The following is a 27,829-nucleotide window of genomic DNA, read 5'->3' on the forward strand; positions in this document are numbered from 1 at the left end:
ACTCAGTACAAAAAAAAAGTCTTTATGAGATAAGGAGTCTCTAGTTTCATTTTTGAGGTATTGCAAGAAAAGGAGAGAATGGAAATCTGTTACCTGCAGACCACACTTGTGTTAGTCCTTCAAGGTTTCCCTTCTCCCTACCAAAATTCCCTGTTGGTTCATGATCATTTGAAAATCTAAGACCTACAAGCTTTAATGGGCAGCAGGCAAGGAAGATTGGCCACTTCTGAAAGACCTATGACATTTTACATCATCAGATACGAGCCTGTTCTGGGAAATGGAATTTTTATACTCATCCTTCCAATGCATCAACTCCATCCATTAATGGCAGCCTTCCAATGCTCTGCTTAGCTTTATTGCCACACCAAGATCATGCAGGGGAACAAATAACTGAAGTCTATTAGTAACAGAAAAATGCTATGCAAAAGCAAACTCAGCAGAGTTGCACCATGGATACTATGGCAAATTTCAGACGAGAAACAGATGTTTCTTTTTTCAGAACAGGCAACAGTGTTCCTCCAGCTTTTGTCCATCACTCCCTGATGCTCTCCAGATCTGCAGCCAGAAGGAAAGGTAAGTAAGTTGTTTCTCTGCCTGAATGTTCACATCTCATTATAAGCTGAAAAAGATACTTGCTCTGCATGCTCTGCTACTTCATTCATGATTCTGTCCAGTAACATCTAATTTTTGTCTTCTCCTTGCATTCTTTGTCTCAGTTCCAAACTGTTGTCATTTCTAGGAATACTTTTCTGTATGCCACCACTAAGGGTTGAATATTTTGTTTTAGTTAGCTGATTTTTGCTTATCTACTTGCATTTTCCTCTCATTTTCTAGCTTGAAAACTTTAGCTTGCAATATAGGCGAGCATTGCTCAGCTCTGACCCAAGGTAACAGAGCAGTTGTGAGAACACTCCCAAGAAATGACTTTGTTTTCTCTCAACCAAAACATTTTCCCACACTTCCAAGCAAACCTGTTGGTTTGCAAAAGGGTCCTGGTATCATCTCTGACAAAGGCAGTTCTACTAAACTTCCTTCTGAAATTTCCTGCCTAAAGGCTGTCAGGGAAAGTTTCCATCAAAATTGTAGGCATTCCCAAAATACGTCCTAGAACATATTTTAATCTTTAATGAAAAGAAACACACAGAGACATAGCATATAAGGAATGATGGACACAGACAAAGCTACCTTACTACAGCCACAACTTAGATCTGCGCCAGAAGGAAACAGAAAATGGCAGCAGATGGGAAGTGGAGATGGAAAGCTTACAATTGCATCCTACTCTACAGGTTTTGCTTCTGCAAGATGCTGTCAAAAGGCTCTACCTTCAGCCAGGTGAAGTCTCTGTCCTCAGACACTGGGATATAGCCAAAGCTGTCTATCTGCATAGCTCAGCTACCTTGAAACTCCTCTTGTCCTGCAGCTGACTTGTAACTTGGCTGTTGGTCCTCCATTACGACTGCTGACTGCTGCAACTTGCTCTTTTGCCCAGACGTGGGGATTGGGCCATCTATAGCATTGGCATGCATAAAACAGAATGAGACTGTGTCAGATTTAATTTACTCTCTGCCTTCTTTGCTCCTGCAGGCTTCTCAGGTTCCTTCGGTTTCCATTTCTCCCTTTGAGACACTGCTCCAAAATCTCACTCCTCTAGTGGCTCAAAATCTAATTTTAAGGCCGAGTTTATTAATAGCAAATTTGTACCAATTTGTCCTTGTGCCAGTATTGATCTTTATTATAAGACCTCTCCTTCCCCTCTAGTATTTACTTTGCAATGAAGTGTTTACAGAGAGACATCACATTCCTCTTCCAGTCTTTGTTTTGCTAAGCAAAACAAACTGATCTCTTTTAGTTTTCTCTCATCTGCTGAGCTTTCTGGACCTCACTTACCCTCTGAGCCCTGCTCTGCACCTGCTCCTATGTAAGCATACTTTAGGACAGAACCATACACAGTGTTCCCAGCACTCTTGAATCTTGGTTTTAAACCTCCCTGTTTGTACCAGAACAGTCTCCTTGAAACCATCCCTGCAAACACATCGCCCCAATACTTATCCATCATGTTCCTTCCAGTATCAAAGTTCCTCTGCTGCCCGGCTGCCTCCATAGCACCCAGCTCCTTCCCTGTTCTCACCCTGCCAGCACCTAAGGCAGATGGCTCCTGTGTGGGCAAGGCTCCCATCTGCTGCTTGCACTTGATCCCAGTGTCTCTCTGTGCTCCTGCAGAGCTCCCACACTGTGGACTAGTTGTACTGCTCTGCTCCCTGACTTTGAAGCCAGCAGATTCTCACAGAAGATTCCCCCAGTTCCATTTCTCCTCGGCCTCATTCCTCTGTTGGTATGCTTTTCTGCTCACCACCAATTGCCTGCACCTTCTATAGGTCAGCCAGCATTGCCGGGACCAGTGCCCCATCAGGGCCCCAAATCTAAAACCTCTATCCGACTCAGAACTACGCAGACTTTAACCAGACTCCAGAGCTCCAAGACGCAGACGAACCATCATCCCAAACAGCCAGATAAATCCACAGAAGCTCCCTAGTTGCCTCAAGCAACAGGGACGTTCTTTTCTTAATGTGGGCCACTCGTCCCCATGTATCCCTCCAAATGAATCGCCAGCTCCCTACTCAGGGGGAAAAAAATCCTGCTGACTTCATTACTCTGGGGTTTCCCTGCAGTTTCTGGTACTGTCACCTGAGCTGGGATGTTTCTCTGATCCCAGCCTTTAGCCTGGCCTTTCCAAGGCTCGCTTTGAGCACAAACCCAGAGAGCAAAAATGACACACAGAGCACAGGTTAATAACAAGCAAAGGCATTTTGGGGGTTGGTCTCGATGATCTCTAGAGGTCCCTTCCAACCCCTACAATTCTGTGATACCTGCATAAAGTATCAATTTGAACGTAGTTAAACCCAGATCTTAGCTTACGGAACAAAGAATTCCTCTGTTCTCCAAACCTTAATCTAGTTCTGCGAACTGATGCAAATGGGGACATCTTGTTGTCTTGTGGACATAAAAATCAGATGAGCACGCTCATGGGAACTTGTCCAGTGCTATTTCAGTGGCACAGTTCCAGGAAGTGCCTTCATACCCTGCCCTCATGTGCTGCTCCCAGATCCTTGCAGTAATAACAGCCTTAAGGCTGCATAGCATAAACCAGCTCAGAAAATCTGCCTGTTCTATACTAACTCAGGAACTGCCACTCATCTTCTGATCTCTCCATCTGCAACAAAGCTGACAGCGTTTTTATTTCTGACTTCTGGAGAGCCTAGAATTCCCTGTTAGGTATGCCTTTTTTTTTTTTTTTCACTGATTCCAATAATACAAATGAAAAAAAAGTCTTTAAATTGGTGCAGTGTGGATGAACATGGCAGCTTGATCTTGCTACAGGCAGACTAGTTTGGGCAGCATATTGCTAACTGTCTCTTGCTTCTCTGCTGGAATACTTTATATCTTGTAACTATTGATGTTCGGATTGTACATGGATGCCATGAAAAATCTGCATTGTCACTGCAATCCTCTGCCATGCCACAGCCCTCACAGATCTGCTCATCTACTGTGGATGCTACTCCCAAAGCAAATGTTTGCTTAAGATAAACAAGTAATCTGTCTCTACAGTATCAGTTTGTTTCAACTATACAGCATAACAACCTCACGGATTTCATCTGAGATTGATAAAGTTTTCACCTGTGCTGTGAGCCACACTACAATTTGGTTTCCCAACCCGTAGCCTCCCACCATTGTCTGCAGTGATGACTGCAGAAAGGCAACAAGAAAAACACTCCTCCACATGAGCAACAGAAGCTCACCCGCTAGGCATCACTTCCAATGCAAAGTGTAACAGGGAAGGAAACTAGGGAGCTGACAATTCTGAAGCTTCCCAGTTAACATATGCTATCACCCCTGCTCCAGCCTTCCCTGCTTTATTGAAACACATCTGTACTGCTCGTTTGGGCAGCACCTCAGAAAAGAGAAAGAGGAATGACTATGTTTGCTATTTCCCCTGTGCAGGGGGAGCAGGGGGATGGCAAAGGCCCAGCAGCGAGCTCACACTGTCCTTTCCCTGTGTGAGAGGAGGAAAGATGGCAGCTGCTTGAACAGCATGCTCCTGTGTAGGAGCCAGAGAACAGCAGCTTGTGCAAAGAAGGAATTTTTAGGACTTTCATTATGGAGATTTGGATTTGAGTCCTGATGAGAAAGCTAAGTACTCTGTACTCATCGTGTGAAAAAGCATAACAAACACTCACTACCTTCACAGGGACAGAGGTAACTAATAAAAAAAAGCACCACCAAAGCATTCTGATAGGAAAAGCTTCTTTTAAGAAGACATTTGTTTGATTTTATAAAGAGCATTGATTTTGATATAAATGTTCCTGCCAAAGCTACTTGGAACAGCTTTGCTTCTGGCAGCTCAGAAGCTCTATTTCAGAACATCCAAATTGCACATATTTTATCCTGGAGGTTTTTATACCACATATATCATTACTGCCTTGCCCTAACATGACAGTAGCTGTGGAATATTTCATCTTCTTTTAGATGATTAGATGAATTGCATCATACTAAAGAACAAAATGTTACCTGCTTTCTTAGATGAAGATGTTCCTGGGTGTCATAATGGCACTGTCAAGCTTTCATTACATAGCAAACAATGGACTTCCTGTTCTAGGGAATAAGATGTTTCAATCCTACTATGTAGCAGCCGATCTTATCAATCAAAAGAATGCTTTCCTACACAATACACATACTATGACTATCAGTGTATACTTAGCAAATTAGCAGTCAGTTGCACAACTGAAAATGGATATAATTCAAAATGAAAATTCAGAAATCATAGAGCAAAGCATTTCTAAAATCAAAATCTGGGATAGAGCATTCTTATGGGAAAAAAAGTGAACTATTTAATTCTGATTAAAGAAGGGGAAAATAAAGAACAAACAAGCTTTAGACTGACAGAGCTTCCCAGAAAGTGGCAGTTCTGAATTAGGGCAACGCATATTAATTCTGAGAATTCTGTTAGGGACAAAGTCTGAGAGGATCAGGACAGAGGGAATTCTGCAAGGACCCACAGCAAGGATGCAGGAGGGTAGGCCCAGCAGGGTGTGAGTGCATCAGGGCTGAGCGTAGTTTTGGTGGAGGAGTAAGGCACTGCTGGGTCAGAAGAGCACAGAAAAGGGCCCCTTCAGCCAGAAAAGCAGCAGGTCAGTTCTTGAGGGAAGTGTCATGCTCCTGTGTAGGACAAACACTGGGACGCTTGAGGTGCCCACTGAGACACCCTCCTAGAGGGCTCCTTGAGAATGGGCACACCATCAGCAGCAGGATGGTGCCTCCCAGGCATTTCTTGCTTTTCCAGACTCTGCGTGAGAAGAGGAGCTGCTGTAGGCACCAGCTGTTGCAGACTGGGGCTGCAAGCGGTTACTGTTGCCATCAGGGTACCAGCAACAGCCAGATGCCTTCATCTTTAAATTTCCATGCCCACGACTCAGGCCCTTTCATGCTCATGACCTATCCTGGCCTTCGCACCCTGACCCTTCTTACAAACGACGTTATTCAGTTGCTAAATTAAATAATACTTAACTAATATATTTATCCTGATTTTTAGAAGTGACAAAGGCAACCTGTTCAAAGACAAACACTTCACTCACAATCTACGCCCCTTTTCTTTCCCACTTAGGCAATGATGGATGGAAAAGCAAAAATAAATGAATAATTAACTGCCTTCACAATCTTGGCTTCAACACTCACTGGTCAATAGAGCACGCAGTTGATCCTCAAAGTAAGACAGATGATGTCTTTGCTGGGCTTATGGAACTTAGCTATGGAGTTTATTGCACAGTTCAGGATCTGGATCACAAACATGTACTTGTGTGTGTCACTGAGGCGGAAAAGGTTATGATGCTGAACAAAGGGCTACTGTCTGCTGACACAAATGAGACTAAAAACTCACTGACCTGGAAGCTGAAATACAAAAACTCCTTGCAGCCTGAGTGCCCCCTGTCCATACACATTAAATGAATAAGTGTTGTTTGAGTGCAGGATAGCCTTAATCTGCAAACAAAACACATTATAGCAGCATGACTTTTACCCCAGCAAAGCTCATCAGCCACAAAAATCAGATGAAAGGCATTGCAGGAGTAAAGTGCATTTTAGAGTGGGATTTTTCTGTCACAAGCTCATTCCAAATTATCTAGCATAAGGAAATTCACCCATGGAAGCCAACAGTGTTGGCACAGGGAGAGTTACACAAGACACTGGCATAGAAATGAGTACTGAAAGCTTAGAGAGAGATGGAACAACCTGTAAGAACAGCTTTTAAGCATTATAGCAATACAAACATGCTGCGCTTGGCTGCAAAGGGTCAGAGGAGGACTTGAGAGAAGCAGCAAGCTCAAAGTCAAAAGGGACGGTGAGAAGGTCATCCTCAATGAATGGCAGTGGAAAAGAAGAAAAGTCTTGCCAGCTTTAAAACCTCAAGTCCCTAGAAAGGCTCAAATCAATGAGAAGATCCTTGTTTCATGGAACACAAACACTGCATAGCACCAGGTGGGCCAACTTCAGCCCAGCAGGAGCATGCAGGGCAACTTCACTGAGGTCAGACTTCAGCTGGATTTACAGCAGGATCATCAAAGCCCAACACAAACCTATCTGTATTTCAGACCAACAGTGAGGATTTTGCCATCAGAAGGCACTGGGCAACACTGCTTTGGTAGCAGCTCAGGCTGCTAGGTTTAGGACTCCACTGCAGCAGGCACTTGATAGCACACTGTGCCCCACAGAGCCCACGCTGTAGCACATAACATAGGAGACAAGCTAACTGTCAGGAAGAAAGCAGCAGGTAGGCAGCTGAAACTACATCAGCTAGCACCAAGTAGAAATCCAAATCTTTCACTAAGAGTTGCTCAGGATAGCCCACTAAAAACCATGTCTCTCATACACTCACATTTAGCATTGCAACTGGTGATTACAGGAAGTCAGGCAAGCAGCATCTTTGTGCCACACTGAGAGCGCTGCTGTGCTTCTGATGGAATGAGGCTGCTCAGGGTGCCATGCTCAGTTCACTGCTGCACCGTTGCCCACTGTGGGCCACCACAAAGCCATCCACATTGCAGAAGGGGTTCCATTCACCCTCTGACATGCACACATTAAGCAAGATGCTCAGTTTGCCTCCTGTACAAAGCCAGTACCTAATGGACACTCAGCTCTGCACCTGTGCACTTCATTTCAGACTAGCAAAGCAGGAACTTGGCAGCACAGGCCATTCCTCCTATAAGTCTCAGCTTTGTTTGACCACACTCTTTTTCAAGGATCTTGTCTTCTCTAGCTGGACCACAAAGGGGTTTGGTCTCCACTCCCTCTTCCTCCTCCTCCTCCATCACACCCAGCATTTTTGCATGCCCAGGTCCTGCAGTATTTAGCAATGACTCTGCAAGTGATGCAAACTGAAAATTGCCCTCATGCTATATCTCAAGGTTGAGGCTCCTCAAATCAAACACTTCTCAGGCCTCATTCTCCCATCTTTTATTCAGGCAAAGAGAAAGGAATAGCAATAACTATTTCCAACTCTCAAGGCACTATCAAGGCACAGGCTGACAGCTGTGATGGTTATACTGTTAAAAGAGGATAAGAAGCAATGAAGTGAGAAACAAGTCCAGTGAGGTTGCCAGAAGTGTCATTAAGGTTGAATTCTTTCCCATGCCATTTGCATTGGTCCTGGATGTTTAGATGGTAGACTTGTCTTTGCCATACTGCAAATTCTTCACCACCCTGCAGTTCTAGCCTGGGAGATGAGAATCTGTTTCCTGATTCCTACACCATGGGTAGGATGATCTCAGAATACCTCAGCTGTCACAGAAGAAAGAATAAAGGCTGAGGCTACTTAAACAAGCTGAAACCAGATCAGGTACTTAATGGGGATGAGGTACTTTCCTGCCCAGGCATCAGTTTGTTTGCATGCTTGTTCTAAGGCTTTATATCCTGTGGTAACTTTGCTCATGTAGCCACGTTTATGGTTGCAATACTGCAACTGAAACTAGTTTCTTGTTGATGTCTATTCTCAACAAAATTGTATGAGCATGCAAGACAAAGAAAAGTGACTTTTCAGGTTTGCTGAAAAAGGAAAAAATGTGAAAGGAAGAGACAAAGATAAAGACCTTTAGAGCTATGAAGCTGCTATTTAAAATTGCAGTTCTGATGTGAACCATGTACAGTAGACAAACCATGGAGACCACGTGTGGCAGCAACGATGTATTTCATCCTCCTGTACTGCAAAAGCATCACTGGCTGTTGTGAACAGGATGCAGACCTAACTTTCCCAGCACTCTGCAGCAGGCTGGTTTGCCTGGGTCATGCTCTCATCATGCTCAGAGATGCACTTGTGGAAAATCTAGCAATGGTAATTTTGACTTACTCCCACATCCTTTGGTTTTGCACGAGCATCACTGAAAATAAGCAAAACAAACCTGATTGATCATGCTGTAGCACAGTGCTGTTAGCTCATTCTCTGGGTATGATTGAGGTGAATACCACAGGACAGTCACAGAGCTTTCTACAGTAACTGACTACCTCACTTCCACCATATGAGGCACTCTTAAAATATTCTGAGAGAGTAAAGTGATATTTATCCCAAGCATTACAGCAGGAGGCAGAATAAGCAATAATGTGTCAAAGGTCACTCAGCAGGGATCCCAGTCCAGGTCTGGCAAATCCCAACACACGCCCAAACCAGTTGCAAGTTTCTGTGGTGTAACACTTCACAATGGGAGCAGAGTGGAACAACAGTTGGTTTGACTCTGACAAGGAAACAGACAGAAGAGAACACAAGCAACACCTGTTTTTGGGCAGAGCTGGGATTACTGGAGCCATGCTCATGGGCAGGAAGAGATGCCACCAGGTTCCTCTGCATTTGTCCTTCCAACTTGCCTATATCCCCACACTGAAATCTTCCAGCACATGGATTTCTCTTTCTTCAGGTGTTAGAGAAAGCAATTTAAAGCAGTTTAGTCAAAGAAACAATCCCTTAAATACAGCTGATTTTGCAAGTGTTCCAGTACATTTGCACACAGCATTTTACCCAAAGGTCTGAGCACAGGTCCAGCCCTGGAGCTGTGTGCACAGAGCACACAGGTCAGTGTGATCTCACCACTCGCTACCAGCATGCTCCTCATCCTGCTCCATTCTTCTCCTTTCTACTTGAGCCTAACACGATCCATACACACTGTCTCCAGAAGGGATCAAAAACCCAAACTGAAGTGAAAAGGCAATCTAGCAAACTGTTTACACATTTATTCTGCCTTCAGAAGGCTGGTCCACCAGACTCACCATGGGTGAGATCAGACTGGCAAGGGGCAAAGACCACACAAAGATCAGCATCCTGCAAGGCACTGCCTCCTGCTCACAGGCACAATTACAGAAGCACTCCAGTCTTCGGTGCAAATGCTAGGAACAGTTAGGTCCAGGCTCTGAACCCTGGGCTTGTCATCCTAAGCCCAACTGACACAAAGAGACAACTGCAAGGCAAGAGAGAGCTGGTTACAGGCCTGATTCTGCAACTACTGCATGCTGTTAGAACATCCTTGATGTTACAGTAGCTTATGCAACCTGTCCCAAATCTCAGCAATTGAATGACAAGTGTGATTTGGCTATGAACCCAGTGCAAAGGGATAGTACTATGTAAATAACCTGCTATACTCACCAGGCACTGTACAAATCATGCTGAGCCTTGTGAGCAGCTGCCAGGCAAAAGCAGCAGAGAAAGGCTGTGAGATGACCCTCCACAGGGAGGGGGAACATCTGAAAGCCCACACACTTAACTAAAAGCACATTAAAACATCTGTGGAAGAGACAATCAGCTGAAGAAACTTGATAAAGTCTCTCTTCATCATCATCTTAATTGTGAGAGAGAAGACTTCTCCTGCTGGGTGTTTGTCCCTCTGGATGCAAACCTCAGCAAAAGAAAACAAGTTTCTAAACAAAAACTTTAAATACAGCTTTTGAAAACTTGCCCAGACAAACAAAACATTAATGCAAGTTTTGGCCTGGTCTCCGCTGCTTGGGAAATAACTTCTCCCCACAATAATAGAAGCTGTAGCAGCTCTATTATTTCAATCACCACAAGCATAAGCATCTCCCTTCAGCATGCTCTGTCTCCCTTTCTGGCAGGGAAGGTAGGGTATGCAAGAGATCCACAAAAACATCATGTTGGTGTTTCCTCAGAAATAAGGACTATAAGGGAACAGGCTAAAACAGGGAAGCTGCTCTGAGGAAAGAGCAAATTCTGCACCTCAGGACAAGAATAGTACCCAGCTTCAATGAAAGCAAGGACAAGTAGGTACCAAGGTACTTTCCTGCTGTAAAAACAATGAAGCTTCAAAACAGACTGTGTTCAAAAATCTCCATCATCAGAAGCCTTTTAGGTCAGATTAGGCAAACATGAATGATGTAAGATGAGTTGATTCTTACTTTGACAGGGAAATTATGTTAGATGGCTGTTGAGCTCTCTTCCAATCCACTGTACTCTACAGCCCTGCATCACAGAACTGGCTGCTGGCAGTACCCCCACACATTCAGTCATCTGGCTCCCCAGAGGCTTCCTGTGCCACCTTGGCTGAGTCCTTCTGCATTTGCCAGCTCTGCACTTGGAAAGGGGTCTCATCCCTACTGCACATGTCTTAGACTCTGAGGATCTCAGGAAGTCCCTTCCACCCCACACTCTGAGTGGAACAGGAAAACAGAGGTGGCACTTGCATTTCAGGATGTATACGTGTAAGTTACACCAGAGCAAAGACAGATTGTCGAAAGCCATGGATCAGTGCAGCCCTGAGGGGGATTCAGGCCTCCCATTACCAGCACAGCTACAACTCCAGTCCTGTATCACAGCAATGAGGGCCCCTCCCAGCCTCCCTACACTAGGCCTGTACCGCAGCACAGGAATGCAGTTAAAGCCCCTCTTTGCAGCCGTATCCACAGTCCTCCGTGGAGTGGGGGGCTGCACCCTGCCACGCTGCCAGCACACAGATAGCCTGCTCCCCACAGACACAACAGGCTGGGAATACAGCACCATCTGCAGGGCTCTGCCATGCACCAAGCTTTGCCTATCCCCAACTCAGAAGGCCAGCAAGGTCCTGGTAGGCACTTTGTACCAGGTCACTCTCCAGAAATACACACCTGAACCACACTCATCAAGGTCCTGCAGGAAAACAAGGCCTCTCTGAAAGCATCACTTCAGAAACAAATTGCTGTTTCAATACAGTTCTGAAGACCCACTAAGATGCCAGAAATTAAATGCATTTTGATAGCCATTATGTAAAGCATCAGCCCTTCTGTGGCTCAAGGGAGCAGCTGCACGGCTGCAGAGAGCTGACGTGCACCGGAGATTGCTGGCATCAGCACAGCCTCGTGCTCAGAGGCACAGGCAGCAGACACAGTCAGTGCCTTAGCGAGAGCTCTGGGAGTATCTGAGGTTCTTGCAGCTACCACATCCAAAGAGTTTCACAGTGCTTCTGTACCAAAAGGACCTGGGCCAATGTGTGCAAAGCAGTGAAGAACACATTGTACTACAGCAGCACATTCCCTCACATGCGGGTCTGACAAATCCCGCCTCTTGGGAGGAAGAATAATTTTTCTTCATTCTTGTCTTTATGAGAAGGTCAGCACCATCATGTGATTTTCCAGAGACATGTAACCACTATGCAGTGCAAGCCCAGAGAAATGCAAGCATTTTTGTTGTTGCTTTTGCTATAAATATAGGAATTTAACACTCGTCCTACTGGATTAGACCAAGAGCCCATCTCTCAGAGGAAGCCTACTGCTGAGAGTTCCAACAAGTGCTTGCTTTGACAAAAGGTGGCTGCATCCTGCTCAGCAGTGCTCTCAGAGGGGCAGCATCCTCCAGTCTACTGCTGGAACCAGCCTTTCCCTACAAAAATGCAACATGATGCTCTTTAACTCCCTCATATCACACAGTCACAGAATGGGTTGCAAAGGACCACAGTGCTCATCCAGTTCCAACCCCCTGCTATGTGCAGGGTTGCCAACCACCAGACCAGGCTGCCCAGAGCCACATCCAGCCTCGCCTTGAATGCCTCTGGGGACGAGGCAGCGCATCACCCAGCTTCCAGAGCATCCTGCAGATGTACACCGTGCTTGTTAGCTCTGTTTCATAAATACTGTCAACGCTCATACAAAACATTTCAGAAATCAGATTTAAAGACCTAAGCTTGACAAACTTAGCTAAACACGCTAACATTGTTATTATCTACTAAAAACAAACCACCACAGTATCTCTCTGACCACAATCTGCTCTCACCACTGCCAGAATCAGCTGGGTTGATACTTGATTTCCAAACCTAGGATTAAGTACATTCTAACTGAACCTTTTTTCTCCCTTTCCACCCATTTCCTCTACTGTGATAAAAGACAGCAGGTAGCACAGTCCAATGAGGGCTCATAATTTCATGTACAAAGTTTATAGGATGGGAAAACTCCTGGGGCAAGCAGAGTGGTGGGATGGGATGAAAGGTATGTGTATGAGCAGAACTGAAAGAACAAAGGCTTCGCAAATCCATCTCAACCCATGTATGACCAAAATCACTTTACCTGAGCTTCAGAACTCCATCTGTCCTACGCAATCGTGGTGTAACGTGCAGTGATGTTTCAGTGACATTCGGCAGGACTAGGAAACAAAGGCTGCTTTGCTTTTGGTGAGCTACAGCAAAGCATCAGGATCCTAAAAAGAGACCTGAATCTGAAGTGTGCAAGTTAGTCATGTCCCATTATAACTGCACACTCATGAGCTACTATAAGCTAGAGTTGAGACCATTACCATCCAGCTTGGTTATATTCTAAAATTTATCTCAAGGTTAAAAAAAAAAAAAAAAAGGTGATGTTCTTCCTAGGCGAAATGAGTGATACGACATGTTGGCAAGCTGTATTTTTAACATATTTCTTTGAAATTTGCTATCACAGCAAGGAAATATCTCTTCCTTATTTGGTCCTGAGATTAATGAGTCACTTGAGCAGAGTGATATAGAGTTTCATGAAGTTCCCTGAGGAAGGTCAAGCACTTCTAAACACTCTTGCGATCCTCTGCAACTCTAGATGAAGTCTGTGTTGGGAAGTGAGGGGTCTGTCACTGCATGGAAAAGTCATACACTGGAAAATGGAGATTTCTTTTGTCACGCAGCTTTCATGAAGCCATTCAAGAAGGGCTCACCAGCGAAAAAGCTCACTGCAAGAAAGGATGTTGTTTCTGGTACAGTTGTCATCTGCTTCGCTTTTGGATGTGCAGAAACCTAGGTCTGTGGAAGAAAAATGAGCAGAGCTTTCAGTCTTGCTTGGTGAACACGGTTCTACCTCCATCATATAAAGGTAGCAACTTTCCAATGGCAGTAATCTCATCAGAGCTAGTCACCCCATCAGAAATGCTTACTGTGACAGAATCTCTGACTCAGAAATGCTTGCCAGATTATCTCATGATATAAGAAAGTTCGGACAGTTGAATAGAGTCCCTGCTTTTTTAAAGGTTGGCTTCAGCTGCTGACTTTCTCTTGCTGAGTTTCATTCAGTATATCAGGATGCAGGGATCGAATCTATGTGAGACGCAGTCACATATTTGAAACAAAAATCTGAATGTAAAACAGACTTACTTGCCACAGAAATCCTTGTGAACAGCACAAAGGGTGAGGAGCAAGTCAGGATGTGCACATAGCCAATCCTCCACCAAATCAGGGTGTCTGGGATCAACTTCCAGAAACACACTCCTGAAAAGATGTGGGGAGATGCACATAACTAGGTTGCTAGGCTGAGAAAAACTGAAATCTTCCTTTACGGAACACTGCAAACCAATGATCTTAAAACAGACACTGCAGCTATCTATTTAAGACAACAGATGCCAACTGCTTCCTTCAGAGGGAGAAAGTGTTGATCTAAAGGGGAACTTTCTGGTACTCCTCTTTGAGAGCAGTTATATCCTGGTACTGAGATTTGAGGACCTGTCCTGAACCCCGAGTAGGAATACCACCAGCTTTGTCTTTCTGATGCCCACAGAGATTCAAAATGGAGCAGGCTGTTCTATAATGCAAATGCATGAACACTGAACGCTGGACTGGCAACGTGGAGTTCCTTTATATAAGCACAGTGACATTAAGTCCCAGTAGTGAGAGTCAAAGTACAAGTCAGTACACACAGTTTACAGCGATAATCATCTCCATAGATGAGTTATGAAACAATCACCAGGTTTCAGGTCATACAGTCTTACACATGACTGTGCAAAGGAGAGTGCAACAGGGAAAAGGGACCTAGTCAGACAGCTTCACATAGAGCACCAGGACATAGCATGGTCGCAAAGGACCTTTTCCATCTTGGCTGCAGCCAGGCTTTGTTACGTGGGCCCTTTTCTGAAACTCTCCTCCCACAACAAGGTGGAACCATCCTAGCTTACAGGCATGTGGAGATGGACTACAGCCTTTGACAGTTTATCAAGTTAAACAGGCAAAGCACAGAGGCCAAGCCCCAACCCTACACTCTCTTGAGAATTCCTGAACAGTCCCACACTGAACACTCCCTATAAATTCACCAAACTAATTACAAGCTGGGTGTGGTTCTTGTTATTGACCTTAAAAGACTCCAACCCCGCAATGGGGGCTCCACCTTATAAAACAAACACAGAAGAGACTAGCAAAAATATCTTAACAGCCATCCCCATGGGGCTGATGTCTTCTGCTGGGAAGCCCTGGGGAACTTCTGCTCTTGTGGCTGCGCAAAAAATAAGGAACTTATTCTTTCCATTGTGCTTCTCAGTATCCTATTCCTCTTCCCAAAACAACAGATTTTCAACGATCTCTCTAATGCTATTAAGGTGAGGAATTTTCAACAGGATATGAGAATGCCAGGGCACAAAAGACATTTGGGTATCAGCATGTTGATTTTCAAGCATAAAATGGATCCCACACGACAGCAAACAGAAACCAATCAGTCTCAAGCATCCCTCGTGCAGAAATCTAACATTTAAGAAACGGACTCTGGCTGATTACCATTATTCTCCCAGGATATCCAGCCCTGACTCCTGGCACAACATACAAGCTTCCCCTAATTAAAGAATGAAACAGATCTACATCCATTCTCACAGAACAGTGCGTTGTTCTTCCCTCAACAGCTTTGCTGCTTGGAAAGCTTTTTTTTGTGCTTCCTCTCCCTTCATTTTCTCTCTCACGTTCTGTCTGTTGCTGCTTTGAGCTTTAAAGATCCTCATTTTGTTAATGACTATGAAACACCAGCACTAGTCAAAGAAGGCCCATATTCCTATATTAACAAATTTCAGACTGATTTTGCTTATACACTGCTATTACTAGGTAGGAATTTTTGCAGTTATTTTCCCCTGTACCATCCTGCATGAAACAACAACAGTAGTTACAGATACGGAGAGAAGATGTGAAATTCAAAAGGAGGACCATGCTCACCCAGAATCCTTCAGAAGAGAAGGAGCCAGAGTCAGAATTATTTTAATGACTCTCATCCCGTCATCTCCCCCATCCAGTGCATCAAGGTCCTCATAGCTAGAGGTTGGAAATAAGGCATTAATAGCAATTCATATAGCATGAGCCATGCCCTTGAGCATGCACTGCCCTGCTCCACAGGCAAAGGTGCAACTAATAAACTCCAGCCCAGTTATAGCAGGCGAGAGCACTCATTGCTTTTATGAGAAATACAGGGAGTAAGAAGGCTGATAAACTCCAAGCTAAGCACAAGCAGAAAACATTCCTTGGACTCTTTCTTAAGACTCTGAGTCACTTGCATCCAGGATGATGGTTCCAACATACGGATATGTTCTCTCTGTGCTAGCTAGCCAGGGAAAGAGTGGGTTGTACAGCACAGGAGCGCTTGCATTATTTCAACTATGCCAATAACCACAATCTAGCAGAGCAAATTCAGATGCAGAAAATTCAGCCACTTTCAAGGACAGAATCTGCTACTGTACACATTTAGCACAGGGGTGAATATGGGACTCTGTCTTGACATGCATGACAATTGCTTCTGAGAAAGGCCAGCACAGACAAAACAGTGCCACAACCCAAAATTGCTTTTTCATGTGGGTTTGTTTGCTTAAGGCAAGTCTTGTGATTAAAACGGGTCACAGTATTTCCACCTAAATTTCTTTCGTCACAAAAAGCTGCTCTGATTAATTATTCTTACTTTCATACACTCAAACCAATTGTGAAAAAAAAAAATCTAACATGAAAAATATTCTGGAACAGTTTTGGATTGGAAATTTAGTAATCACAAAGTGTGCACTTCTTCCATTTTTATTGACACTTAAAACTATTTCAGACTTGCAAGCAGTACCAAAGTAATGCTGTACTATTGCATATCATATATGAACACACCTACAATTATGCATGCTTACTACATTTTCCCATTCTGTGTGCAAGTGAGCGTGTAATATAAGAAAGCAGCCAGAAAGCTTTGCTTCAAGGAACAGGAGATGGAAAATCTTTGTGTCTGATTACCGGAGGATCTCTGCATCCAGGGAAGCCATGTCTTCATGGAAGACATATGGAGGGTTACTGACTATGAAGTCCACAGGGCCCCAAGGTAGCAGATGTTTGGCAGAACCTAAAAAAGGAATCACAACCAGTTCTCAATCACAGCAATTTTCCCTCTAAGCTCAATATCAAAATCCTATCCAGAAAACTGTCTCTCCAGGTACATGCAGATGTGTGTATGGTTCTGTTTCTCTCCCATAGAATTTCACCCCATTTCTTTTGGGGATAGCTGGGCCTGGTTACCCTCCCACCTCTATGCAAGATGACACAAAGATAAGCACAGGCAAAGTATCTTTTTTTTTGGACCAACAGCCCTGCTTAGCAGAATATCTATCTTAGAATAACACAGGATCTCGATGTCTTGGAGAGCTCAGAGCCCAACTAGATCTAAAGCAACTACTGGAACCTGACACATTACACAGACCTAATTGAGAGTTACGACCAGCTGTCAGGATGCACATCCTTCCTCTTACCAGAGCTGACGAAGGTATTCCAAAAATCAGAAGAGCTACATCCTCAGCAGTACCAACCAACTAAAGACCTGCTTTTCTGCCAGTAAGTTCAGCTTGCTACACTCATGTTCCTATCTGGACTGACATGTACCAGCCCTGACCCAGACACCATGCAATTCCACGAACATGGCACAGTCCTCAGGCCAGCCTCTCAGCACAAGGCTTACCCACACAGGTGTGGTACCAACATAGGCTTCTGGACTGCACTGGTTGGCTTATTGCTGGAACTCAGCCAGAACGAGCTCAAATTTGCAGACGAACCTCTAAGAGAGTCAAAACGAACAGTGTGAAAAAAGGTGCATAAATGAATCTGCAACACTGGACTCCTGGCTCCTCGACACCTCTTGGTCAAACACAACCTAGCAGACAACTACCAGACTGGATAAACCTCATCAAAAAGCAGGAAAGTAAAAAAGGAAGGGGATAAAATAAAGGGGATTAAGACAATGAAAAGAGTTACCATATGAAACATTATGGTGGAGGATGTGGATCCTGTCTTGGAGTTGCAGCCTATAGAGAAAAGTTCAGATGGAAGGGCAGAAAGATTAGGAGTCTTGTCTGTGTGGGCTCATGAACAACACATTCAATAAACAGGTCATTAAGTATCGTTCTTCTTATCTGATACATGTATGTACTATCCCACTGACTGTCATTGAATTCTTCCCAAGCCGCAAGGAAAATTTAGGAAGTGCTCTTTGGCTGAAGCAGAAAGCACCCATGATGATTCCAGGGCAGAGCTCCCACACATCCAAAATACACCTATACATCACAGCAGCATTTTCCCCCAGATACATATTAATTATATCTAAAGGCCTCCCCCAGGTGAGCTCAGCAGCAGAGAAAAACTAAGTGCATCAAATACAAATCTGACATGGTAAGTGAAGACAACTTGCTCATGTTTGCCACATTCTTTTCCCAGCTTCTTTGCTGATTTGGATCTTAGTAGTGTTCTGGCATCTGAGTGTATTTTTTAGGCACATGAGTGCATGAAGGTGATGACACTGCTCTCACAGTAGCAGGAAGCCAGCACACACAGTGCAGCACAACTCCTGTGGCAGACATAGACCGGGAAGAGAGACTCCTACAGGGACAGCTCACGCACAGACTGTTCAGTGCAATGCTTTTAAAATACGCTGGGTTTCTCAGGTGCTACTTTCTAACTCATGATCTTTCTCATCCCTTACATGCCTGTGCACGTTAATTGGGAAATATGTTTTGCTCAGCACCTTTCATCTGCAACCAGACCTCCCCAAGGTGCTCACATTGGCAGAATGCCTGAATGTACTGGAGACACAAACACCTCTCCCTTCACCTGTGACAAGAGAGCATGTAGGCAGGGAGGTTTGTTATTTTTAACAAACAGGTCTATAAACACCTCACTATTTCTTTGGAAGAAATCTTGGCTGAGATTCTCTGATCTCTCTGATTTACTGACTCACTCCAAAGTAGAACAGCCTCAAGTCTGCCAGATTGCCTTTGTGTGGTTTTCCAGTCTGTCTCAGCCTGGCACAATCCATCTCTAGCTCCCAGCTTGCAACAGAATATGATCCTTGCCAGGGACAGATCCCCTTAAACCATGGGTGTCCAACATTTTGGCTTGCCTGGCCCACACTAAGTAAACAAGAATTGTCTCAGGCACCACATATGTAGGTCACTCCAGAAGTAACGCCTTCCATGGAAACTAACAAAAAACTATTTTTCAACATAGTCACTACTGTTAGCTCTGTATTTTTGTCAGCAGTTAACAGGAGCTTGTATGCCATATTAGTAAAAACCTGCACCAGTGGAGGTGACCCACTGATGCTGGTGCCACTGCTGAAACACACCACCCACTGCCTCACTACACTCACATCCACTCCTTGGACTCCATCAGCGTTCAGCTAGTGTCAGTGAATGTCAGTGGGCGCCCTTTTTTCCCACATGGAGGAATTCAGTGACCCACCTTTACTTCGTACGCACTTTCATGCCATTATGCTATTTTGTCAGACTGCCCCACTGCTGCTGCACAGCAACAAGAAGTCATGGAATATAGGTGAGAAGGTCCAGTTCTACTGCCATCTCTGCCACCTCTGATGTTGCAGGCCAACGTAATAAAACAGGAGGCATTCCTTTCAGAGCAGCTCCCATAAAATGTATAATATAGTTAATAAGCAACAATTTTCAATAGTTTTTAAATTAAAACATTTAAAAAGGAGAACAACAAAACCATGAAACTAGTGGGATGTTTGACCTTGTTTGTGAAACTAACAGACCAGTTTGGTTCCACGGTAGCACTTGCAATTCTTAGGTGTTTGTCTGAGGTTTTTCATGAAATTTTATTTTATCAATGCTTCATCCTTGAAAACACTTCACAAATGTATGTACTGCCAAAAAGTGAATGAATAAGACATGATAAGGTGTGACTGTGAAGTGAGGGATATTTCTCTCTTCTAAGATAGGGATTAGGAACGTCCAATAGAAAGACATGATCAGATTTGTGTTGAGTATCTGATTGCAACTCTACACAGTCATTTGAAAATTCACATTTCAATTCATTTTTGTTGACTGAAAATAGTCATAAATATACAAAAAAAAAACAAACCAAAACAAAAAGCCAACACTTTTTTGCAGCCCTGAAACCTGTTCTCAAATTCCTTGATCACAACAGAAAGCACAGCTGCCTAATTTTCACTGTTCACGGGCCTGTATGTAGCCAATACCTCAGAATGCACATATTTGCCATCCCTTGACTCAGCCCTGCACTGCGTCCTGTGCCCCGGTTTCAGCCCAGACATGGTTAGCAGTGCACACACGTTTGGTTGTTAAGTGAGGCTGTGCACCAGGCTGAGCTGCTCAGCTGATGGCTGTAGTTTGAGCTGTGCTGGTCCACATGCAGCCCATGGGCTGGACATGCCTGCCTTAAACCCTTGACGTTACAAGTTACCTTGACACTCCTGGAACAGTAAAGAGATGCCAATTTGAAAACTGGTGCTGGTCACAGCCTGATTACAAGAGAGACTAAAGAAGCAGGAAGAGTGAGGAAGCAAAGAAGGAACATAACCTCTAATTCCTCAGCTATGCAATCTGCCCATCAAAATACCTCTCTTCTCATGAATTTTGCCTCTGGCTTCTGAGAAGACATTTGAACGATGACAGAGAATGCACTTTGCCAAGCTAGAGATACAATGTTGGGCAAGAACTGCTGGTGGAGAATGACTCCACTCCACCTGCAGGGGATGCCATTCCCTGACTGGCAAAAGCAGATGGTTGCAGATAGAATTTGCCCTGTTACAGCCAATGCCTAGAGAATCCTCTGACAAAATTAGAGCTCTTTCCGATACACTGTCTCTGCCTGGGCGAGACCCACCACGGTGACAGATTTTTCCTTCCAACTCTTCAGTGTAACATCTTGCGGCTACCCAAGCAAGTTTCAGAGAGCATGTTGCAACAAAGCCATTATATCCAAGTCCTGTTTGCTGAGGGCCTTTGGTATTGCCCCATCAACAACAGGAGCATCAAGAAATAAAAGGATTTCTGCATCTACCCGCAGTGTGCACAGATGGGTAATCTGGCACTGATATTGATTAAGTGCAACCAAGACTTTGCTAAGCATTGCTCCCTAGGTAACACAGCTGCAGTAAGGGAGCTGCAAAAAGGCAGAAACCAAGCTGGCTTCAGCAGTAATACAGCTTATCCTACTGGCTTCTCTTGCAAGATGTGCAGGGCACCACGCCATGGACAAGAGAAGCATTTGCTTAATGAAAATACCTATTGAGAAATACAGGTTTCTCTGGCAGTGCATTTACACTCTCCATAGCCATCCTTGAGCCAATAAGCGAGGATGCTATGACACATTTTCCCATATGCCAGAACAACACTCTACCAAGGAGGCAAAGATCTTGCCTGTTTTTATTATGATCTCTGTAAAACTGCAAGAGAACTTGGTTTGATACTCATATATCAGAAGGATCTGCTGGCCACTCCCCATAATTGGAATAGGAGACACAGTTTAGTAGTGAGGTGAAAGTGTGGGAAGGGTTTGTTTCTACCATCACCTCAGAATGGTGAAAGATCTGCAGCTGGATTGCAAGTGGAGAGATACAACTCAGGACAGCCAGAAACAGAAGCAGCCTGCCTCTGTAACCACTATTGCAAGAAAGTGTACCAGGCCTCCTGGACAGTAACATCAGTTATTGAGTATCACTTTTAAGACTCATGGCTGTACCAGACTCCAAAAAAGGTAGCAACAGGAAATCCTCCTAAGACTGCTCAAATTCACGCTCAGAGGTTCCTGAGAATACAAATGCATAGTAGAGCTGTGTACGTTCCACAGTCTCTAAGAGACTGGAGTTCAGGACTCAAAAAGGACACAGATTCTAGCTCTGGTGCTCACCAAGATGGTGACAACCCAGAACAGTCGGCATTAAGCAGAACTAAGCCTGTGTTAAGCTGAGCAATCAGATCTGTTGGGGAGGACAAGGTTATCCTGAGAGCTGTTCTGCATTAGGCACAAGGTGTTTGATTCAGCAGGTCTCAGCACCCAGGCACAGCACAGGTGTGTGCGCACAGCAGCACCCTTCTCATCAGACACCAGGCTACAAGGAGGGCACTGAGGGATACCATGACAACAGAGTGAAGAGTGCAAGCTTATACCCAGAGGAGTAATGACAGAAACAAGCATGGCAGAAATTTATGTAGGAAGCCAAAGAGAGAAAGATTCATACTATATTCCTTAACCTCCTAAGTGACACAGACATCCTAACCTCTTGGTACTTAAAGTTTACCATAGAAAAGAATAACAGTAGTGACCACGAAATGCTTTCAAAACTCTTGGAAGACAGCATTTAAGTACTACTGACTTATTTAGGCTGCTGCCTTTGCAAAGCGCATTCACAAGTGAAGGGAAAAAAATCCTCTGGTAAATATAAACTTTTTTTTTTTTGAATTCTTACACACTTTGGGAGCTCAAATGATTAAAAATACTCTAGTTTCCAGTGGCGATAAACATGAAACACACTTCCTGGTCATTTCACACAGAGGGTGGTGAGGCACTGGAACAGGCTGCCCAAGGAGGCTGTGGATGTCCCATCCCTGGAGGCATTCAAGGCCAGGGTTGGCCAGGATGTGGCTCTGGGCAGCCTGGGCTGCTGGTTGGTGACAGCAGGGGGTTGAAATTGTGGTCCTTTTCAACCCAGGCCATTCCATGATTCCTAAGTAACAGTTTACAAGAAATGGGTAATATGCAAGCTTGTACCTATGTACGTTCTCCCTGGTGAGGTCCACAGCAGCCTCTTCTTTATCCACAGCTAACACTCGGCTCTGGGACAGAAAAAACAAACAACAGTATTACAACACCACAGTTCCTGAGCAGACAAGCTCTGCCAGAAGAGACGCGCAAGATAAAACCTGCCAATTGACTGCTCACTCTTGGCTCCTCAAAGGAATAGCTCATCTCATGGCACTGATGGGATGACAAATCACTTCTAGTAAGGCAGCTAACATGACAGAAGGCACTCAGCAACAATGCCAGCATCCTACCAAAAGTGTCAGGCTTCTGACCAAATCAATTCAGCTGACAACAATGCAGTCATGCTGACTCATGGCACCTGCTACGTTCATAGCTCTGAAGTAGTGTGAGACTCAACACTCCAGCAAGCCAAAGGCTGAAGTGGACGCAAGTTAAAGATTGCATCCCTAGACTACTTCTTTTTAGTGTGGATGGAGTCCCTCCAATACTAACACAGCAGCTTGGGCAGAGGTTCTAGCATTTTCCATCTGTCAGGCAGACACCCTTTGCCTAGTTATCACTCTGCAGTCATTATACCACGTTCACGACACGTATTGACAGCGTGCACTTGACAGCGTCAACTATTTGAGAGTTCTCTGGTGTAAAGTATGCAATAGGACTACATGGTTAGAGATATGCTTGACCTTCTATCCTATCTTGGGAAAAGCACAAGCATAGGCCTGGCATGTTTTTGCTTTGCTTGACATTTTTTAAACACATGCTGCTAAGCATTTACATACAGAAAGCATGCTCGAAGTATACACTTTCCATCTGGTGATAATGGTGGCATGCAGTATAATGGACCATTGGGGGATTCATTTCACTGTGTGAAACTAGCATCCTCACACACACAAAGCTGACCCCGAACACAGAGGACAGAGTTGAAACAATAAATGAAATGCTGCTGGTGTTTTCTCTTGTTCCCTACTACCAACTTGTGTCTCAAACATTAAGACATCACAAAGAACATAAACTCTAGTTAGCTGTCTGTGTAGCTACCATTCACTCTATTCAGCCAAGGCTCTTTATTTCTCTGGGCAGTTTTGTTAGACAGCTGGGAAAGGACTATTATCAGTAACAGTGACAGACTGGCAGAATTGTTTAATCTGACAGGAAAGTAAAAAGCGTGAAGTACAGCTCAGAAAATCAGAGTAATTTCACTTTGAAGTCATGAAGCCCAACTATTAACTCCTGAGTCAACAGGAGAAGGCACCTACCTCTGTAACTAATACACCATGTCTCACTTTCTCTCAGAGGGAGGACTGTCCACAGCAATTCTTGCTCATGAGAAATTGACTTATGAGTAAGTCTGTACGTGATAAGATCTTGGCTTCATTTCTTTTTTCTTTTTACTTACCAATAGTATCTCATTAAGCCACAATATGTGTTTCATGCCACAATAACCAGAGGCAGGAACACCTTTGGCTACCGAGAGCTCTGTCCCCTTCCTGCTTTTTTTGCTCTGTCCAAAAGGTGGGGGCTGTTATCATGGAACAAAAGGCTTTGGAAAAATGGCTTGGCAGTTGAGGCAGTGTGACATCTGCTAATCATATTGATCCCAACTACTGATGCTTCTGTGAGAATCCCTCTTCTGTACTCATTTGGTCTTCAGTCTCACAAAGACAAGATCTATTGATTCACAGCAAGGTGATTTTAGAGATGACTGCCCCATAAATTTGACTATTAAGAGTGTGTACCGATGCCTCAGTCACTCATCCACGGCCCAGGATATGAGTTTAAACCAACCCTCACCACAGCTCCAATCTAATCAATAGTGATCAATAGTGAGTTGTGACAGCTGAAGAATGAGCTTCTTTCCTTCTGTCTTTATTTGCTTCTTTCCTTCTGTCTTTATTACTCCTGCAGACAGTTTGAGAAAGCAATTCCTAAATACTCTCTCTACCTAGAATGAACATACAGAGCCCGATTGTCAAAGACAGCAGCTGCTGAAGTAGCAGCTAAGTCCTGTCATGTCAAAGACACTTGCTTGGAAAGTCTCAGTGAAGTCCAGTAGAGCAGAACTATCCTTTCACAATGTTATTTGCTGTACCATGAGCATATTAAAAAGTTCACCTGTGGTATCTTGCATAGGAGACTCAGAGCAATTGCTCCAGAGCCACAGCCAATCTCCAGGATCACAGGAGATGGAACAGCAACCAGGAAGGCTGAATTCTTCGCCTTACATTTCCAAGATTCTTCCTCCACAACCAAAGAGATGAGGTCCTAAGAAAACAAAGATAAACATTGCTATGTCTTTTTGATAAGGGAACTGTTTTGACTTTGAGGAGCGAAGGAATTAAAATTTCTTGGGTCCATAGCCTAAAATGCACTTGTTTTGCTGATTTTTAAAATACAAGTGACAGTAACAGAGCTGACAAGAAGTCATTTAAGCTTCATCGCCCCCACAGGGTGCTTTGATGAGTATCCTGAGGATTTTGTTATGACTTCCCAGAGATCCTCTGAGGTCTTTTAGCACTAGGAAAAACAGTAACCGAACAGCTGGAGCACATTATCTTCTGTAACACCATTTTATTTACATCAAAATTCCAGCAATTAGTACTTGTAGGCTTCAAAATTTAATACTTCTAAACTTCTAAGTAATCTAGAGACAGCTATGCAGCTCTGAACAACATCTTAATCCAATCTGCAGATGAAAAGCAAAGGCAGAGAATTAAATGACCCACACGGTGAGTTCCCTGCATGGATTTCAGACTGTGGACTCCTACTACATTTTGTTGTTGCACAGAAAAAAAAAAAAAGACTTTCATCCCTGCTTCTTGAGCCCTATGCACCTCTGCTGCCAATGTTTCTTCCCCGCCATTCATCTAGTTTTTAAATCTCTTGGCAACATCATGTGAAATCCAGCACAGCAAGAGAGGTCTTAAAGACACATAGTTCCCAGCTTTGAGACACTAGTTACTACAGACAGTACACGTGCCTCCCTCACAGCATGAACTTCTCTGGCTACTCATCGGAGAAAACTACAAGAGAAATGTAAATACCTTGGGTGCGTGAGCACTTGCTGAAACTGCTTATAACTCCCTGAGATCCTTGTTCTTTCATGGCACAACCATACAGAAAGAAATCAAGGCCTTACTGCCCGAGCTGCTCCCACAATGGCTAGGCTATTCACTTAAGAGATTTGCTCTTGAATCTCTCCTATAAATCCAGAAAGCGTAACAGGTCACAAAGAATTGGCTTGATTTTACCAACCAGTAAAATGAAAGACTTTATGAAGAAAATCATGGGCCTTCCTTTCACATATTCTTGGCATAAGCAGAAATATCTAAAACCAACATATCCTGACAAGTGAGTCAGCTTCTCCTTAGTACAGCAGTGACTTTTTCCAGGAGCTAAAGTCAGGTCTGCTTGTACATAAGGATATAAGCCCTTCTTTGGATATATCACCCAACGTGGGGTACAGTGAAACAGATGGTTTGTACACAGGCGTGGAGTCTTCATCAAGATAGCTGCTGCTATCAGTCGATCACCCTTCATGTCAGGCTGATTTGCATCTGTGGGATGTAGTGAGAAAGGCTGCAATCAGGTGTAAAAATATAAAGCTGGTGTAGATGAGCTTCTGTGGAAACATCCCCAGCAACAATCCCTGAGAGACATGGGCTGCTTTGTCAGATGGTATTTTTTTTTGAGACACGCACAAAACATGAATTACTCTTCAGTATAATAAAGTACTGTGCCCCTTCACAGAACTGCAACTTGCACTGCTTCACAGATCTAGATAAGAGATACGTGTGTTTAAACACTGTCCTGCCCTAGGAAAGCCAAGCAGCTTTGAAATGATTCTGCTTTTTAATAGAACCCTGTGCCTGAAAACACAAGCAGAAAAAAAAAAAAAAGATGTGGTTTATTTGAATATGTAGACACTCTGCATTTCTCCCAGTAACATTACTTCTTGTTAGATCAGCTCCTGAGCTGTTGCCATTTCCAGCCCATCTGCTTTGGGCTTCGCTTTTTTTGCAATAGTATGGCCCTGCCAACATTATCCTTTGGGGAGTCACTGGGTCTTTGACCTTCTTTGGGCTACTTTTCACAGCCACAGACTTTTGAAGCCTTTAGGGGGCTTTTTAGCAACAACCTTCTTCAGCTGTATTCATCATTTTCTTTCAAATTCCTGCAGTCATTGAGCCGGAACAAGTCAGGGATGCCCAGGTCTTTACTCACCAGATAACAACAGCCTTTGCTCTTCATCAGCCTGTGCCCTCTGCCTTCCAGAGCTCACAGCAATGAGTGCAATTGTGCTCCTACTTGAACCCAAGAGGGAAGGGGTAGCAGAGGGAGCTACACTGTGATCTCTCAGGGCTGCATCTTCACTGCACGGTTCAGCTTGGGGCCCAGCCCTGCTGGCAGATAAGAGGTGCCATACAGCAGTGCCCTGCCCTCATTACGATGCCTCAGAATCACATCTTCCTTGTCGCTGCTCCAGGATTCCTTTCCAGACAACTGTGGAGGAAGATATTCCCATAGGACTGCAGGATACTGTTGGGAGGACCACCAGCACTCAGATAAGATGGAAAAATAAACACCATATCTACCCACTTGCATGTAAAAGTGGCTTTTGCATTTCAGCTAGATGAATCAGTTTGAAAATACTTCTGAAAATGAGGACAGGCAAAGATTGCAACCACAGCAGGTGCTGATAATTCCAAGACCACAGAAAAGCCATTCTGCTTGGACACTGAATTGCTCTCAAACGCTGCTCATTTCTAGTCACTCTGAAGTATTTCCAGGAAACTCTGCACAGCTCAGAAGAACCATCCATCTCCCGGGTTGCTCACGGGGGGGCACAAGCTACTGATTACAAAATGTCCATATGTAACTTCCTCAAAGCAGAACTACTGTTAGCATTCATTAACTTCATTAGGGTTTATTATTAGCAATTTCAAGCTTGGAGTTATTATGGAATTTCTGCTTCACATGCTCCACAGTAAAAATAATTTGGGATCGCTTGCCAAAGAGAGCTCTGTTTAAATACAACTGACTTCAGCTTTTACCACATGTGTATTAAAAAAGGGATACTGATACAATTCCAGCATCTTATCCTCCCTGACTCCTTTGTCTTATTATCTTGGTTATTTCATATACTTTTCCAAAGCAATTTCCCTCACAAGAATTATGCTTATTGCAATAGTTTAAAATTAAAAGACTGTATTAAAAGTAATGCGACAAGCTAAGAAACTACTTCTTTTTTCAGCCATTAGTATCTCACTGCAGTCAAAGAGTTCAATAATTATGAAACTAAGTTATTTTATGAAATAAATTCAGCTGAGAACAAATAGAAGGTATTTGCTAACCAGCACATCAGGAAAAAGGAATGTTTTCCTGAACATTGATTTATTCAACATCGTATTAAATGTGTAACTATACATATATTAAAAAGAACACAAAATAATGTAGAGGAATAAGACATTTTAGAAATCTGCACTAACTGGCTGTGATACTAACTGTCCTTTCCTTGACTTACAGCTTTCACAAGAAAACCAAACTTCCCTAGCATCTGTAAAAGAACT

The 27,829-nt window shown here is 43.8% G+C and overlaps 2 protein-coding genes across 3 annotated transcripts in view; both read right to left on the reverse strand.

Moving 5' to 3' along the window:
- MAPKAPK3 (MAPK activated protein kinase 3) overlaps positions 1-12,739 on the reverse strand; it is a 113,644-nt gene extending 100,905 nt beyond the window's left edge. Inside the window, exon 1 of the mRNA XM_085235570.1 lies at positions 12,580-12,739. The gene's annotated coding sequence lies outside the window, so the exon portion shown is untranslated. The remainder of the gene's footprint in view (positions 1-12,579) is intronic.
- A 145-nt stretch (positions 12,740-12,884) lies between these two features.
- The window catches only part of HEMK1 (HemK methyltransferase 1, mitochondrial release factors N(5)-glutamine), a 28,578-nt gene continuing 13,633 nt past the window's right edge, over positions 12,885-27,829 (reverse strand). The window contains exons 4-10 of one of the 2 annotated variants that reach the window (XM_010718293.4): positions 24,375-24,524; positions 22,269-22,333; positions 17,496-17,545; positions 16,488-16,593; positions 15,441-15,536; positions 13,629-13,742; positions 12,885-13,280 (exon numbers count right to left, since the gene is read on the reverse strand). In XM_010718293.4, the coding sequence (XP_010716595.1) occupies positions 13,244-13,280; positions 13,629-13,742; positions 15,441-15,536; positions 16,488-16,593; positions 17,496-17,545; positions 22,269-22,333; positions 24,375-24,524 (618 nt within the window). In that variant the 3' untranslated portion in view covers positions 12,885-13,243. The remainder of the gene's footprint in view (positions 13,281-13,628; positions 13,743-15,440; positions 15,537-16,487; positions 16,594-17,495; positions 17,546-22,268; positions 22,334-24,374; positions 24,525-27,829) is intronic. The other variant, XM_031555483.2, reaches the window with a different exon arrangement.

The sequence above is a fragment of the Meleagris gallopavo genome, chromosome 14 (assembly GCF_905368555.1).
Source record: "Meleagris gallopavo chromosome 14, MGAL_WU_HG_1.1, whole genome shotgun sequence".
Lineage (NCBI taxonomy): Eukaryota > Metazoa > Chordata > Aves > Galliformes > Phasianidae > Meleagris > Meleagris gallopavo.